The 15321-nt window shown below is 42.2% G+C and overlaps 1 protein-coding gene across 2 annotated transcripts in view; it reads left to right on the top strand.

Moving 5' to 3' along the window:
* Positions 1-15321, top strand: part of LOC115583271 (butyrophilin-like protein 1) — a 34193-nt gene that overhangs the window by 12316 nt on the left and 6556 nt on the right. The window contains exons 4-5 of one of the 2 annotated variants that reach the window (XM_030419933.1): positions 13754-14032; positions 14146-14271. In XM_030419933.1, coding sequence (XP_030275793.1) covers positions 13754-14032; positions 14146-14271 — 405 coding nt within the window. The remainder of the gene's footprint in view (positions 1-13753; positions 14033-14145; positions 14272-15321) is intronic. The other variant, XM_030419934.1, reaches the window with a different exon arrangement.

Below are 15321 nucleotides of genomic sequence, written 5' to 3'. Positions count from 1 at the left end.
TGTGTCAGTCAACAACTAATTAGCCAATGGGGACGCTCTGCTGAAAAGGCCCGCCCACCCGAGAGGTTTGTGCCAAAACTGCAAACAAAAAGTCAGGGAGCGCAAACGAGACAGCGCTGCAGAGAGACCGCCAAGCTGAGAGTCAGCGCAAAAGTCTGAGCGGAGAGAAACCAGCAGAGGGAACCGTAAACAAAATAATGCATTATTAGAAGAGTAAAAGACCAATATTTTACACTATTTGACAAATTATTTGATTGCAGTTCTAAGTTTTATTTTTGAAATGAGTTTTATGTTCTCTCAAATTCCTGTTTTTGTTTGACATTTAAGAAGTTTTGTTTGTTTCTTTTGGCACAAATCGAATTCCATAGGCAGCTTGCTAAACGTGAACATTGAAATCTAAAAATCCAGAGTTTCCTTTAAAATATGAGCTAATATGAGAAGAAAAGTGAGCTAGCTTAAAAACCACAAGGTTAAGATAAACAACAGACTAATGTGTTCCAGAACTTTCCACCACATGAACCAAACCCACCTTGTTTCTGGAAAAACTGGGTGACATACTGACGCCCCTTTGCTTCTCTCTCTTGCCTAATCTTTTTGTCTTTCCTTTTTTGGCTACCCGACTTCTGGGGTATTTTGCCTTCTCTCGGTCTCCTTACTGACTGATACACCGCACCGCGCAGCAGTTCAGTTGATTCGATGGAAGGACCGAACCATTTTACGTAGGGGGGGGGGGCTTGAGAAATGTTTCCAAAATAAACTTAGTGTTATTATCAGTGCATTAAGTGATGCATATTTATGATTATAAACTGACAAATTAGTGTCATATTATTTTTGTCAGTATTATAATTTTATTAGGGGCCTTTCTGGGCCCCTGTCAATGATGGGCCCCTAGAATCCTTCCCCTTATCCCCCCCTTTTCGGCGCCCCAGGCAGCAGCAACAGATGCAGCAGACAAACTGACACCTTCATCAGCAGCAGTTTCACTTGCTGTCTTTTTTCTTTAAACTGCACTGATGGATGTTCAGTTCTAATGTGCCTGTGCAGGTTATCTGTAGAGCCTGCCGCAGGTGAGATTTTAACCTTTCATACTGTGCACTCAATTTTACTGTTTCATGCCATCACTCATTTTCTCACCTTTCCAGCGTGCTGTCTCTCCAGCGTCTGTTCTCTCTCTCTCTCTGTCTGTCTGTCTCTCTCTCTCTCTGTCTGCCTGTCTGTCTCTCTCTCTCTGTCTGTCTGTCTGTCTGTCTCTCTCTGTCTGTCTCTCTCTCTCTCTGTCTGTCTGTCTCTCTCTCTGTCTGTCTGTCTCTCTCTCTGTCTGTCTCTCTCTCTCTCTGTCTGTCTGTCTCTCTCTCTCTGTCTGTCTGTCTGTCTGTCTGTCTCTCTCTCTCTCTCTCTCTCTCTGTCTCTCTGTCTGTCTGTCTGTCTCTCTCTCTCTCTCTCTCTCTCTCTCTCTCTGTCTGTCTGTCTGTCTGTCTCTCTCTCTCTCTCTCTGTCTGTCTCTCTCTCACTCTCTGTCTGTCTCTCTCTCTCTCAATTCAATTCAATTCAATTCAAATGGCTTTATTGGCATGACGTAACATCGTACATATTGCCAAAGCAAGCATTACAATTTATAATAATCACAATAAAGGAAAAAAGTATTTACAATGAATTCACAGATAATCGGTAGAATTAAAATTAATAATAAATAAATAAAAATAAAAATACAGTAAATCACTCAATTTGTGTCAACTAAAAAAATATCATTTAAAGTCATTAAAAGGTTACAATATAACAAACAATAAATGTGTGTGTCAGCTGATAGTGTGTGTGTGTCCCTGGCTGTCTCTCAGTGTGTGGCAGGCAGAAACATACACTGCTGCTAATGTGCTGCTCTTTGATTCTTCCCCGAGTAGGATCGGCAGTTTTTCCTCATCAGATAGTTTAGAGAAGGAACCTTTTGTTACAATTTCAAATTTAGGGAGATAGAATTCTCTAATATATTTAAATTTTTCACATTTGGTGAGGAAGTGTAACTCTGTCTCAGGTTCATTGAGACTGCAGTGACAGCACAGCCTCTGCTCTGCAGGGAGCCAGGTTTTCCAGGTGCCTCCCTGTTTCAGTAGCAAGGCTGTGTTCACTCAGTCTGTACTTTGTCAAGGTTCGTTTTAGCTGAAGATCAGTCACCGTGCTCAGATAATCTGCTGTGGTGTAGGGTCGATTTAGAGCCAGATAGCATTGCATTTTGCTCTGTGTTTTTGTTTGTGTTTGCCAGTAGGCGATGTAGTTTTGTTTTGATTGTTTAGTGATTAGGTTGGGTGTGATTGGTGAGCTGGTGTGTTCCTGGGCTGTGTTAGAAGGGTTTGTGCAGGTTTGTGATCTCAGCCTCTCAACCAGTTGGGTAAGGGGGTTCCTGCTGCTCATGTCTTGGCATTGCAGGGCTTGATAATGATAAGAGAGGGGGTCACTTAGTTTTAGATGTGTCCAAAAGTTAATTGCTCTTTTTTGTATTTTTATAATTAGTGGGTATTTGCCTAATTCTGCCCTGCATGCATTGTTTGTGGCTTTCCTCTGGACATGTAGAAGAATTTTACACAACTCTGCATGCAGGGTCTCAATGGGATGTTTATCCCACTGAGTGAAGTCATGATTTGTAAGTGGACCCCACACCTCACTGCCATAGAGTGCGATTGGTTCAATAACGCATTCAATTAATTTGAGCCAAATTCGTGTTGGTATTTCAGTTTGTATATGTTTCTTTATGGCGTAGAAAGCCCGGCGTGCTTTATCTCTCAGCTCATGAACTGCATCATTAAAATGTCCAGTTGAATTTAGTTTTATCCCCAGATAGGTGTAGTTTGTGCAGTATTCTACTTGTTGTGTGCCAATTTTAAACTTAGGTTGAATGTCCTGAGTTTTGGATCTTTTTTGGAAGATCATTATTTTGGTCTTTTTGGGGTTTACTGTCAGGGCCCAGGTCTGACAGTAATGCTCTAGCAGATCCAAACTCTGCTGTAGACCCTGTGCTGTCGGGGACAGCAGAACCAGGTCATCTGCAAAGAGGAGGCATTTCACCTCCTCATTGTGGAGACTTACACCAGGTACAGATGACTTTTCTAGGGTAGTTGCCAATTCATTAATGTAGATATTGAAAAGTCCATGGCTGAGGTTACAGCCCTGGCGGACGCCTCGTCCTTGGGTGAAGTATTCTGTCCTCATTTTGCCTATTTTTACGCTGCACATATTGCCCGAATACATTGATTTGATAATATCATATGTTTTACCCCCTATACCACTCTCAATAATTTTGTAAAATAATCCATCATGCCAAATGGAGTCAAAAGCTTTTTGGAAGTCAATAAAACAGGCAAACAGTTTGTGTTTATTTTGGTTTATATGTTTATCTATTAGGGTATGTAGGGTGTAGATATGATCGGTTGTGCGTTGTTTTGGTATGAATCCAATTTGGCTTTTGCTCAAGACATTGTGTTTGGTAAGGAAGTTCATAAGTCTGATGTTCATAATGTTACAGAAAACCTTCCCCAGATTACTGTTCACACAGATGCCTCGGTAATTATTAGGGTCAAATTTGTCTCCGTTTTTATAAATTGGGGTTATAAGTCCACGATTCCAGATCTCAGGGAAAAAACCTACACTCAGAACCAAATTGAATAGTTTTAATATGGCCGATTGGAATTTTTTGTCTATGTTTTTTAGCATCTCATTCATTATGCCATCAGGCCCACAAGCTTTTTTAGATTTGAGGGTCTGCAGTTTCTTTTGGAGTTCTTGCTCAGTAATTGGTGAGTCTAATGGATTCTGATTATTTTTTATAGCTAGTTCTAGCTTAGTCAGCTTTTCGTGAATGTAAGATTGCTCTGTGTTTGCATTAATTTGAACAGAGTGATACAGTGTTTTAAAATGAGTGGTCCATACGTCACTGTTTTGTATCGCCAGTTCCTCATGTTGAGGTTTGTTTAGGCTTTTCCAGTGTTGCCAAAAGTTGTTTGTGTCAATTGCCTCTTCAATTCTTGTTAGTTGCTGCCTGTTATATTGTTGCTTTTTGAGTCTGAGTGTACGTCTGTAGAGTTTTAGGGTCTCACAGTAAAGGATGCGTAGATCAGCATTGTGGGGGTCTCTGTGTTTTTGGTTTGATAGCGTTCTAAGGTTTTTTCTGATCATTTTACAATCTGTATCAAACCAGTTTTTATTTGTTAAGGTTTTTGGTTTGTTTTTGGTCAATTTTAGTTGTGCTTCTTTTGCTGTTTGTCTAATTATATTGTTCATATTGTTAACTGCCAGATTGAGGTTTTCTTTATTACAAGAGGAAGTATAGTTCAAAAAGTTATCTAAAAGTGTTTGGATTTTGGGGGTATCAATTGCTCTCTGGTATTGTTCTGTGCTGTTTTGGTCCCATCTGTATGAATTTCTGATGTTGTACAGCTTACTGGGTTGTGTGTGTATCAATTTAATGTCTGATCTTTTAATAAACAGGGTAATTTGGCTGTGATCAGACAGAGGAGTCAGCGGTTTAACAGTGAATGAGCTGAGAGAGGAAGGTTCAAGGTCTGTGATCATATAGTCTACAGTACTATGGCCAAGAGGTGAGCAGTAGGTGAATCTACCCAGGCTGTCCCCTCGTACCCTACCATTGACAAAGTACAGACCGAGGCTCTGGCAGAGCTGCACCAGCTCTCTTCCATTCTTGTTGATGACCTGGTCACTATTGTTCCTGCGGGGCAGAGTGAAAGTGTTAGATATATTTCCATCTGTGATGTATTTGTCCACTTGTGGATCTGTGAGGTCATTAAGTGTTCCTGTGCGTGCATTCGTGTCCCAGCAGATGAGCACATTTCCCTGGGCCTGGAAATGGTTTACCTCTGTCTCTAGTGTGAGGAAGGTGTCTTCTGAGAAGTAGGGTGATTCGGAGGGAGGGATATATATTGCACAAATAAATAATTCCTTATCTGTTAGTGAGAGCTCTTTCTTTAGTCTTAACCAAATGTAGTTTTTTCCCATTTTTAGGGGATCAATATGAATATGCAGATCAGATTTGTACCAAATGATTAATCCTCCAGATTCCCTACCTTTATTAGTGTTGCCGTGTTTTTGAGATGGTACTATAATTTCTCTATAATTGTTGGGACAGTGGGTAACAGTATCAGCTTTACACCATGTTTCCTGTAGAATGATGATATCAGTATCTATAAGGTTTGCTCTAAATTCTGGTGCCAAACTCTTCAGCCCGAAGGTTGAAGATTTTAGGCCCTGTATATTCCACATGCATATTGAAAGGGATTTCATTGTATAAGACAGGTGACAGGGAGAAAAGCAAATAGTTGAAAACAATTGAAAACAATTGGACTGTCAAGAGAGTCAAACACTGAATTGTATAAATGTAGCATGTATGTACAATATCTAAGTATTTTTTCAATAAAATATTAATAGGCATTCTTTACCTTTTCAGAGGTTGTGTGTGAGTGTGTGTGTGTGTGTGTATGTGTGAGTGTGTGTGTGTGAGTGTGTGTGTGCGTGTGTGAGTGTGTGCATGTGTGTGTGTGTGAGTGTGTGCGTGTGTGTCTGGACACTAGTTCAGTTTGTTGCAGATGTACTGAAGGAGTTGTTTAATGTCGTTCATCCCTTCTCGGTCCACTCGTCCTTGGAGCGCCTCTGCGTAGCTGCGTGGAGCCTGGTGTGACTCTGTCTGCTGTGACTGTGGGACGGGGTTGGGTGGGGACCGCGGACCCCGCTCTTGGTTCTGGTAGACTCTCTGGTTTGGTGTGGGGTAGTAGCCTGAGTCAGGGCCTGTCTGCCTTTGCTGCTGGAAGTGGTGGTATGGTGGAGGTGGGGGTCTGTGGTGTGGGCCGGGTCTGGGTGGGTGTCTGGGAGGTCTTTTGCTCCAGATGGGGTCTGGTGTGTAATGAGGTTCCCTGCTAGGTCCTCTGGCTGCTCCTCTGGTTGGTGTGAGATGGAGGCTTTGACGGCCCAGTGCCACATCCTTCAGTGATTTGGTAAATATGCCCACGGCCTGCTTTTTTAAATGGGAGTGGTCAAACAGGTGCTCAGGAGTTATGGCTGGATGATGTGCAACATGCACATTAGGGAGCGAGGCACAACCTCTGGTGATGTCTCTGTTCACCCTGTGGATGGTTCTGGGGTGAAAGTCTCTCCGGGGTAGCAGGGTAGAGATGGTGATATGCGAGTTTGGAAAGGACGTCGCTGCTTCTTCTGCTACCTTGGTGACCAGACTACCAACCTTTTCCTGCTCCTCACGCAGGTTGTTGGTGCCAGTGTGGATCAGAATGTGGCCTGGTGTGCCAAACTCGGGGTGGGAAAAGATTTGGAGTGCAGCCTCAGTTGTGGGGCACCAGATCTTTGACACTTTCTTATTGGGGAAGAGCTTTTGTTCTTGGATGAATTTGCCGTTTGAGTCAATAAGAATAGCAACCTCTGTGTCTTTTTTCAGGGTGCTGGTCTGACGTTGTGAGGTGCTAGATGGGGAGGGGGGGGCAGGGGGCTGGAGGTCTTTCCTCTGTTGCATCTTCACTGAGTGGTGGGGGCTCAGTAGTTGGAAGGCTGGGGGGCATTTCTACAGTCTGTGTTCTGTGCTGTAGTTGTAGTTCCACCATGACGGCTGATAATTCCCTCATCATCTCGTCTCTCATCTGCGCTATTTCTCTTCTCACGATGTCTTTTGTTTCTCTCAGCTCTGTGGTGAGGGTCTGTTTATCCTTCTGCAGGTTGGAGATCTGTTCCCTGAGTTCTTGTGTAGTAGTGTCCATCTGGTGCTTATATTGGCCGAGTTGTTCCTGGAGGTCAGGGTGTGTTGTGGTGCTGGTGGAGAGTAGCTGTTCTCTCAGCTCGGTCAGCTCCACCTCTAGCAGAGCCAGTCTGTCTCTCAGGAGGCTGATGGTGTGCTGCTCTGGATGCTGCTTGTTCAGCTCAGGTATGGGGAAGCTTTGAGTACTGCCATGGACCTGGCTGTCTGCTGTTGTGGTGCGTATGGTGGTGGGAGAGCTCAGAGTGCTTCCTGTGTCCTTTTTAGATGCTGCTGTCTTCTTCAGAGTAAGAAAGCTCTGTACAAAGGAACCAAGGGCAGCTTCATTGCCTTGCACCATGACTGTGCCATTTTGGTAGAAGTTGATGGTCAGTATCCTTCTCTCTTGGCACTTATCTTCATCCTCAAAGATCTGAATTTGTCTCCCCTTGCAGATTCCTCTCTTGATGTAGAAGCTGTAGTGCTTTGATATGGCTGTATGCCATGCAGTGATATGCTCAGTGTAAAACAGCAGATTGTTAATAACATCAGTGTTATTAAAGCGGTCAGTATATAAAGTCTCTGGGTATTCTCTTTGGATTCTATGTTTGAACTTTATTCTTCCATTTTCTGATTTTATATCCTCAGGGTACTCAAAAAACTGGAGGAGTAATGTGTCCCTTACTGCTGCTGCTGTAGTTTCAGTGACCATGTTGCTATGGCAACCAAACAACAACCAAGCCAATGATGCTAGCTAGTTAGCTAGCAAAAACACACAAAATAAAAATAACAATTAATCAAAATAAGATAAAAATAAAAAGCAGTTTTTTAGCTTGTAACTATTAAGCAAGTAAGCTTCTTGTCTTTTCTTGCTGTCAGGTCAGTGTTATTTTCCCACCTGGTTCCTTGTGGGGAGCTGAGGCTCGAAGAGCAGTTGGCAGTTGGTTAGCTATCTAGCAGCATTTGTCAGTTGGCAACCAAACAACAAACAAGCCAATGATGCTAGCTAGTTAGCTAGCAAAAAAATTTAAATAAACAAATAAAAATAGTGATAATGATAATAATAATAAAAACAAAAAGGCAGTTTCTTAGCTTGTAACTATTAAGCAAGTAAGCTTCTTGTCCTTTCTTGCTGTCAGGTCAGTGTTATTTTCCCACCTGGTTCCTTGTGGGGAGCTGAGGCTCATAGAGCAGTTGGCAGTTGGCTAGCTATCTAGCAGCATTTGTCAGTTGGAAAAATAAAAATATAGCCTAGCTACACTTTCCAAAATAAAATTAAAAAACAAAAAAAAACAAAAAATATATAGAAAAGTATCTCTATCTCATTTTTGAAGGAATTCCACTTGTTCTTGATGTTTTGTATCTCTCTTGAGTTGAGGCTCATAGAGCAGTCTCTCTCTGTCTGTCTGTCTGTCTGTCTCTCTCTCTGTCTGTCAGTCTGTCTGTCTGTCAGTCTGTCTGTCTCTCTCTCTCTCTCTCTCTCTCTCTCTATAAGCCTCTAAGAGCCGCTTTGTTCGCGACCGACACATCACCAGTGTCAGGCAGTCTTTTGCGATGTGTTTATCGCACATGTTCATATCGCGATGACGATTAAAATTCAATGTATGTATGTACAGGTGTGATAAACATAATAACCTGTGAGGGATGAAGACTCTGAGATATAAACAGTGTGAACACGTGCAGCAGGACAGAAGGACAAATATACAACGCAGGTATCAGAGCAGAGTACCGTCACTGAGACGTTATATAGAGAATAAACAGCTGCAGGTTTGATGTGAACACAAATCAAATCAAATCAATTGTATTTATATAGCCCAAAATCACAATCACATTACCTCAGTGGGCTTTACAATCTGTACAGTGAACAACATCCTCTGTCCTTAGACCCTCGAAAAAACCTTTTAACAGGGTAAAAAAAACAATGGAAGAAACCTCAGGAAGAGCCACAGAGGAGGATCCCTCTTCCAGGACGGACAGACATGCAATAGATGTTGCGTGTACAGAAAAGAGCAACAATTCACAGTTTCCAAGTTACATCAACAGAAAGTCTGATACAAGTTATGTAAAGTGAGTGGATCCAGGAGACGACCGAGCAGGACGAGGCATCACCAAGCGGAGCCCGAGCCAGACGACCTCCTGTCCACCATGATGACCTGGAAGAGGGCAGGACACACAAGATAATTAGTAATAGACAGAGAGAGGCATCAAGATTTACAGAAATATAGATATGAGGAGATAGTGAAGCAGAGGAGAGCAATGATCCAGCAGAGCCCGGGGTGTGACGATCCAGATCAGTCAGTATTTCAGGGCAGCAGGAGCCCAGAAATGGTAGATGGTCCCAGGGGGCCGTGGTCCATCAGAAGGGAGCCTGAAAGAAAGAGGGGAGGAGGAGAAAGAGAAGGAGGAGAGAGAAGAGGAGGAGGAGAGAGAGGAGGAGGAGAGAGAAGAGGAGGAGGGGGAGGAGGAGGAGAGAGAGAAGGAGGGGGAGGAGAAGCTATAGAGAGTGTAGAGAGTGACACAGCTTGCAGCTTGTGGGAACAGAAAACAAAAACAAAGGTTAGAGAAATGTGGTAATTTTCTTGTTCGTGTTTAGACTCTGGCTGCAGCATTCTGAACCATCTGAAGACTTTTAGTGCTCTCACATGGAAGACCTGAGAATAAGGCATTGCAGTAATCCAGCCTAGACGAAACAAAGGCATGAATCAGGATCTCTGCATCCGCGGTGGACAGTGTTCACACTATAGATCACATATATACAGTATGTACAATTAGGGCTGGGCGATATGGACCAATAGTCATATCCCGATATATTTAGGCTGAATATCGATATACGATATATATCCCAATATTTTTATTGCAAATTGAGAGCAAATGTTCAGTCAAAGTAAAAGCCAAATATGACATGTGGGTGGGAATTTTGTCATTTTAGGGGCAAGTCCATTTGGCCTTCACTTTTTTTGTTTTCAGGGGCACCAAGGCCACATGACAGGGCACAAAGGCCACTGGGTAAAATTTGTTGATTTACCTTTCAGACTGATACCATAACATCCTAATGTATAATAACACATGGATTATGTATCAAAACTTTTTTTAAATACCAATATCAAGTTGATGTTACAGTTACGTTTTAAGTAGGGTTAGGGTGAGGTGGGTTTTGTGACACCACACTGAATATTAGTGTTACTGAATATTTCTCCCAATAGAAATTCACCAAAATTATGGCAAAGCACATTTTTTCCCAAACAAAAAAAATGTAGAACAACCAGCAGGAGACCACTGATGTGTGAAGTGATTTTGGTGACACTACACTCTGAATAATAGTGAAGTTATTGAATATTTTTTGTAGTTTCTCTTTTCAGTGTTGCACTTTGTAGACGGTCCCTGCGCCCTCGTCTCACAGCTGGCTGACCATACAGACCAGAGTTAATGTCCAGACGCTCGTTTTGATTAACATACGGTTGTAGCTCGTTGTCTTCCTTACTACCGTAGTAAAGAGCCGTCAGTTGTGTTTTAACAAGGTTTCAGTTATGAGTTATTGATCCGGGAAGTTCGAATCTGTGAATATATTTCCAACTTTACCGAACTCACACAGTCCAGTTTAACGTTAATCCTGTCCGTTCATACGTTGATATTTAGTAAATATATGTAAAAAGGCCCCGACACACTGACAAGTTTGCCAACACTTAACTTCCATCTTTTTGTGCTTCTTCCTCTGAGGTGTGCTGTGCATGAATTTCAGGCGTGGTGACGTCACGTTGAGGCCATTAGTAGTTGGGGGGGGGGGTCACCGACAACAGCTCGGAGGAGGAATCACTAAAAGAAGTGAGTTATCGGTTGGCCAACTTGTCAGCGTGTCGAGGCCTTCTTCCGTATATCTACTGAATATCAACGTATTGACGGACGGGATTAACGTTAAACTGGACTGTGTGGTGTTCAGCAGCGGCCCGCTGACACTTTATTTGGGACGTTGGACTGTAAATATCTCTTTGACGACAGTTAGCAGCAGGATGTGAGGAAGAAGTTCTGGTGTGAGGTTCGTCCTCCACCTTCTTCTTCAACATGAGAACATCTCTGGATCTTTGTTTCTGTCTGCTGACTCTGTGTGGAATAACACCTGTACTGTACGGTAAGAAAGATGATCATTACCAGTACATAACGATGTTCACATTAGCGTTAGCTTAACCCTTTAAGGTACGCACCAAGAAAAAAGCAAAGGAAAAATGATTTCTTTGCATTTTTTATTCAATTATGATAACAATAACAACAATCAATAGTTTTTTTTTAATTAGACCCTACCGTATTTCAGATATAGTCCTCTACCAAACGGTTGAGACGTCTGTTCAAGTCACATTAAGTGCAATTTCTTGACCAATAAAAAATCTGATTTTTTTTTTATGCCCTTATTCTGCTCTCTCTCTTTCTGCTATTGATGGCTCCAAACACATCAAGTGTGTGTGTGTGTGTGTGTGTGTGTGTGTGTGTGTGTGTGTGTGTGTGTGTATGTGTACTGGTGCAAAACTTCACACAAGATTTGATTAGAACTTTTTCGGTATTTTTGGGTTAGGGTTAGGGTCTTTTTCATTTTAATGTCAGTGGGAGAAAAAGAAAACCTCCACTAAGCTCTACAGACACTGTTATGAATATGGTCAGACTACTTTAAACCACTTTGCAGTAAGGTCTTCTCTGTAGAGTTTTAAAGACGATATCAAACAAATACAACAAATATTTTTGGTGGTCATGCAACAGCACAAATTGGTTTTGGTGGTGATGCAAGGTTTTGACCTGCGAGTTTTGAGAGTTGAGAGATTTGTGACATTTAGTGTGTTTGGAGTGTGTAGTTAGTGTGTTATATAGTGTTTAGTGTGTAGTGGAGTCGTTTTTTTGTTTAATGAGTCAAAACAATGAGGAGACTGCTGAATGTGGAGCAGGCAGTGCAGCTCTTCATTGAGCTGGAGAAGCTTGTGCGGACCTGAGCCTGAGGCATTACCTGGAAGCCACAGTAGGTGGCGCTCTGTACTGTGGGGTGCAGGAAATTGTTAAATAGAACAGCAGGTAATTACTCAGCAGGTGTGCTGCTGACTGTGGAAGCACACAGTTTTTGACCGTCATCATGATCGTTTTATTATTGCGTTGTGGCAAACGTGAGCCCTTTGTTTGATTTGCATTCAGATGACAGAGTTAATGTAAGTGTGTGCACAGTTCAGCTGAGGTTGCTTATTTGTTAAGAGCGCGAAACCATGAAGAAACGTTTGGTGAGTGCATATGAAGCTCACAAATTTTATACATTCATTGGACCTGGAAGACGACGCGTCAACTACTACAAGTACCAGTACAGCAGCCCCTCAGTGGCTTAGGTTCATTTTGTTGTTTTATTTTGATAAGAACAAGTCACTACAAAGAAGATGCCTTGTTTTTATACACTACCACCTACTACTCTGCTAGGCCTCCTCATTGTTGTACACTGCTGTGGTTAAATAGTTCAATGTGAGAATGAATTTGAGATGAATAGTGATGTGTTATAATTCATCATTAGTAATTATTAGACATGTTATTTGCTTCAAACTGTGACTTTTCTAAAAGCTACTAACAGCAGTCAGTGATGAGTTCAGGAAGGTTTTCTTGAGACTGTGGTGGACGGACCTCAGGTCCTTTGGGCAGTACTGGAACATATCATGAATTATGTGAACATAAACAGGTTGGTCCAGTCATCACAATAGTATACAGCTATGGCTGTACATGAGAGATCTGTCATGAAATTAGAAGATGTGAAAATATTTGTTTTTTGGATCACAATGAAACTGTTGAAGGACAAATTAATTTTGCGTCCCACAAACGACCAAAACCACCTAAAATATTCCACAAAGAAGTCAGTAAAGTTACAGTCATAGTCTCTGTGTTGTTCTCCATTGTGGTCGACTGTGCTACGACCTGATGATGTATGTACAAGAGGTTGGGCAGCTGATGCTCAGGGGTAGAGCCAGCGTCTTATTATTGGAAGGTTGCTGGTTCCATTCCCCTGGTCTGCATGTCCAAGAGCAAGATACTGAACCCCAAAGATAAATGCTCTAAAATGTAAATATAAAAATTGTTTAAAATGCAACAATGCTCAGGCCCGGTTGGGGGACGGAGCAGTATGAGTGCAGGACAGCAGTGGACTGGGGAGGAGGGACAATTGTGCTTCAGCACTATACGGAGCAACTGGGCCCAGTGAGAGTGGACCCAGTTCTACTTTGATTTAATCTAACATGTTTGTGCTCATTGTTAGACTGCAAACACACTGATTCAGTGATCACAACTTCAAATGCCTTCACTTCATTCTCTGTGATTTCTATTTATACAACGATACAAACAGAACTTGATCACCAACATTGAACAGAATCACAGACACTGAGCTCAGATTTCAGCTGAGAGTCTCCTGTTTACAATATTCTTGATCTTGTTAATGTAGAGAAATGTGTTTGTGTTGTGTTAATAACGGTGTGTGTGATAATATGCACATGTTTCTAAACTCTAACCTCTCTGAGTAAGAAGTCAGAGTGTAAAGAAAGGCTGCAGGTTGTCCAGCGATGTGAATATCTCTTTGGACAGTGTGAGGTTCTGTCAGCCTGCAGGTCAGCAGGTCAGAAGCAGCTCCACACACATCAGAAAATATCTCTCTTCAAATGTTTCTGAACACAGTTTTCATATCCAGGTCATCCAGGTCTGATGATGTCATCACTGAAATAACGCTGAGGTTGCATTAGTCACACAAACTGATTTATCAAAGCTTCATTTGTGTCACTTCCAACATTGTAGTGACACAAAGCAGGTTGTAAATCTAGTGTGAGCCTCACATTGTGCTTCTCTGCTTCTCTGCTGTCTTCTCTCTATAACACAGTGTGTTTCAGTCAGTGAAGGATAAAAACAACATGCCATGATGACATCACTGGTGCCTCAGTTATACTTAATGTCTCACAGTCCAGTAGTAAATGCTGTTCTGCCCTTAATAAGCTGTTGTTCATATGATGTTCTCAGGTGCATCTCCAAAGCCCTGCATCACAATACTGGATCAAACAAAGGACTGGTCTCTGCTGCAGTGTGAAGTTCAAGGAGCTTCTCCAGAACCTAAAGTGGAGTGGCAGGACAGCTCTGGAAACATCCTTCCTGCTGAGGAGCGTCAGGTCTCAGAGAGAGGAGGTCGTTACTACGTTACCATCAACACCACTGTGACCAAAACTGACCACTACAGCTGTGAAGTCACTCAGGAGGAAATTAGCCATCAGATTCATTCTGAGACCTTCGTGTTTATCAGTGGTGAGATTTGTGTCTTGATGTTTTACTCCCAAAATTGTGTTTTTCTGTGTCCATCCTCTGTCATCTACAGTAACACTTTGAGTTTTACATGAACTCTTTGTGACGTGTTTCAGAGAACTCATCCACCAAAGTGGTCATTGGATGGCTGTTTGGTGGAATCGTTATAGGAGCTGTAGTTCTCGTCGTAGTTCTTGTTGTGCTTATGGCTACAAAGTGCATCACAGTGACCTCTATTCGAGGTAAGTTAATGTTATGTATTGTATGAATATATCAACACATCATGTGCAGACATCAACATTACAGAAACACTGTGTGATACAATCACATCCAGTTTGTTTTTGTTTCCTCAGATTTCAACCCTTCTGTTTAATTACATCAGGCCTCTGGTTCTAATACTGAACGTTTAAATGGATCGTTGCCTAACACTAGTGCTGGGCGGTATGACCAAAAATGTATATCACTGTATTTTTCAAAATTCCTACGGTTTCACGGTATATGACGGTATTTTTTTTCATGCATAATCAGGTGTTCACAGCATTTTCTACTGGTTGAGAGAACAATTACTAGCCCCTTTTAGATAGAAAAGGCGGCACATTTGCTGCAAGGTAAAGGCAGCACTCTATCCATCTATAAGGGAGGTGTAATTTTCCTCTCTCAACCAGTTTCTCATTCCTTCTTCCCAAAAAGCGCCACTGAGGTAGGTGTAAACATGTGACATGACGTGAAGCACGAAGTTGGGCGTGAACAGTGACATACAACATATGCATCGGAAGAAATATGGCGACACATGATAGATTTACTTAATTATAGACCCGTGGCCCATATTCTCGCCTCCTCAGTCAAACACACGCCAATGTTAAATCCCCGCTATTAAAGGAAGCGTGCGGCGGAGCGCCTCGCCCCCTCCATTAGCTGCCTCAAGCAACAGATAGCTAACAGGAAGCAGGTCGAACTTGTCTTCAAAATAAGAGCTTTATATTGCTCCTCACTGAAGTTTAGAATGAGGTTCTTACCGGGGGCTTTTAATTAGGGCCCGAGCAGGTCATCGACCTGTGAGGTCCCTATTGAAATTGGAAAGATTCTTCTTCTTATTATTCTTCTGCGCTTTGACTGCAGTTTTGGATGCCTGAACATATCCAAAAACTCATCAAATTTGGAATATACATCACATCTGGCGAAAAATTTGATAATTTAATGTCGTTGGGTGAGGTCGTGACCTGCGGGCTCTGTAGCGCCCCCTAATGTTCAGCCCCGCCTCCCACAAGTGCGTAGAAGAACGAAATTCAATA

The sequence above is a fragment of the Sparus aurata genome, chromosome 6, assembly GCF_900880675.1.
Source record: "Sparus aurata chromosome 6, fSpaAur1.1, whole genome shotgun sequence".
NCBI classification, from domain to species: domain Eukaryota; kingdom Metazoa; phylum Chordata; class Actinopteri; order Spariformes; family Sparidae; genus Sparus; species Sparus aurata.
The sequence above is the reverse complement of the archived record's forward strand: the minus strand, read 5'-3'. Positions and strand labels throughout refer to the sequence as shown.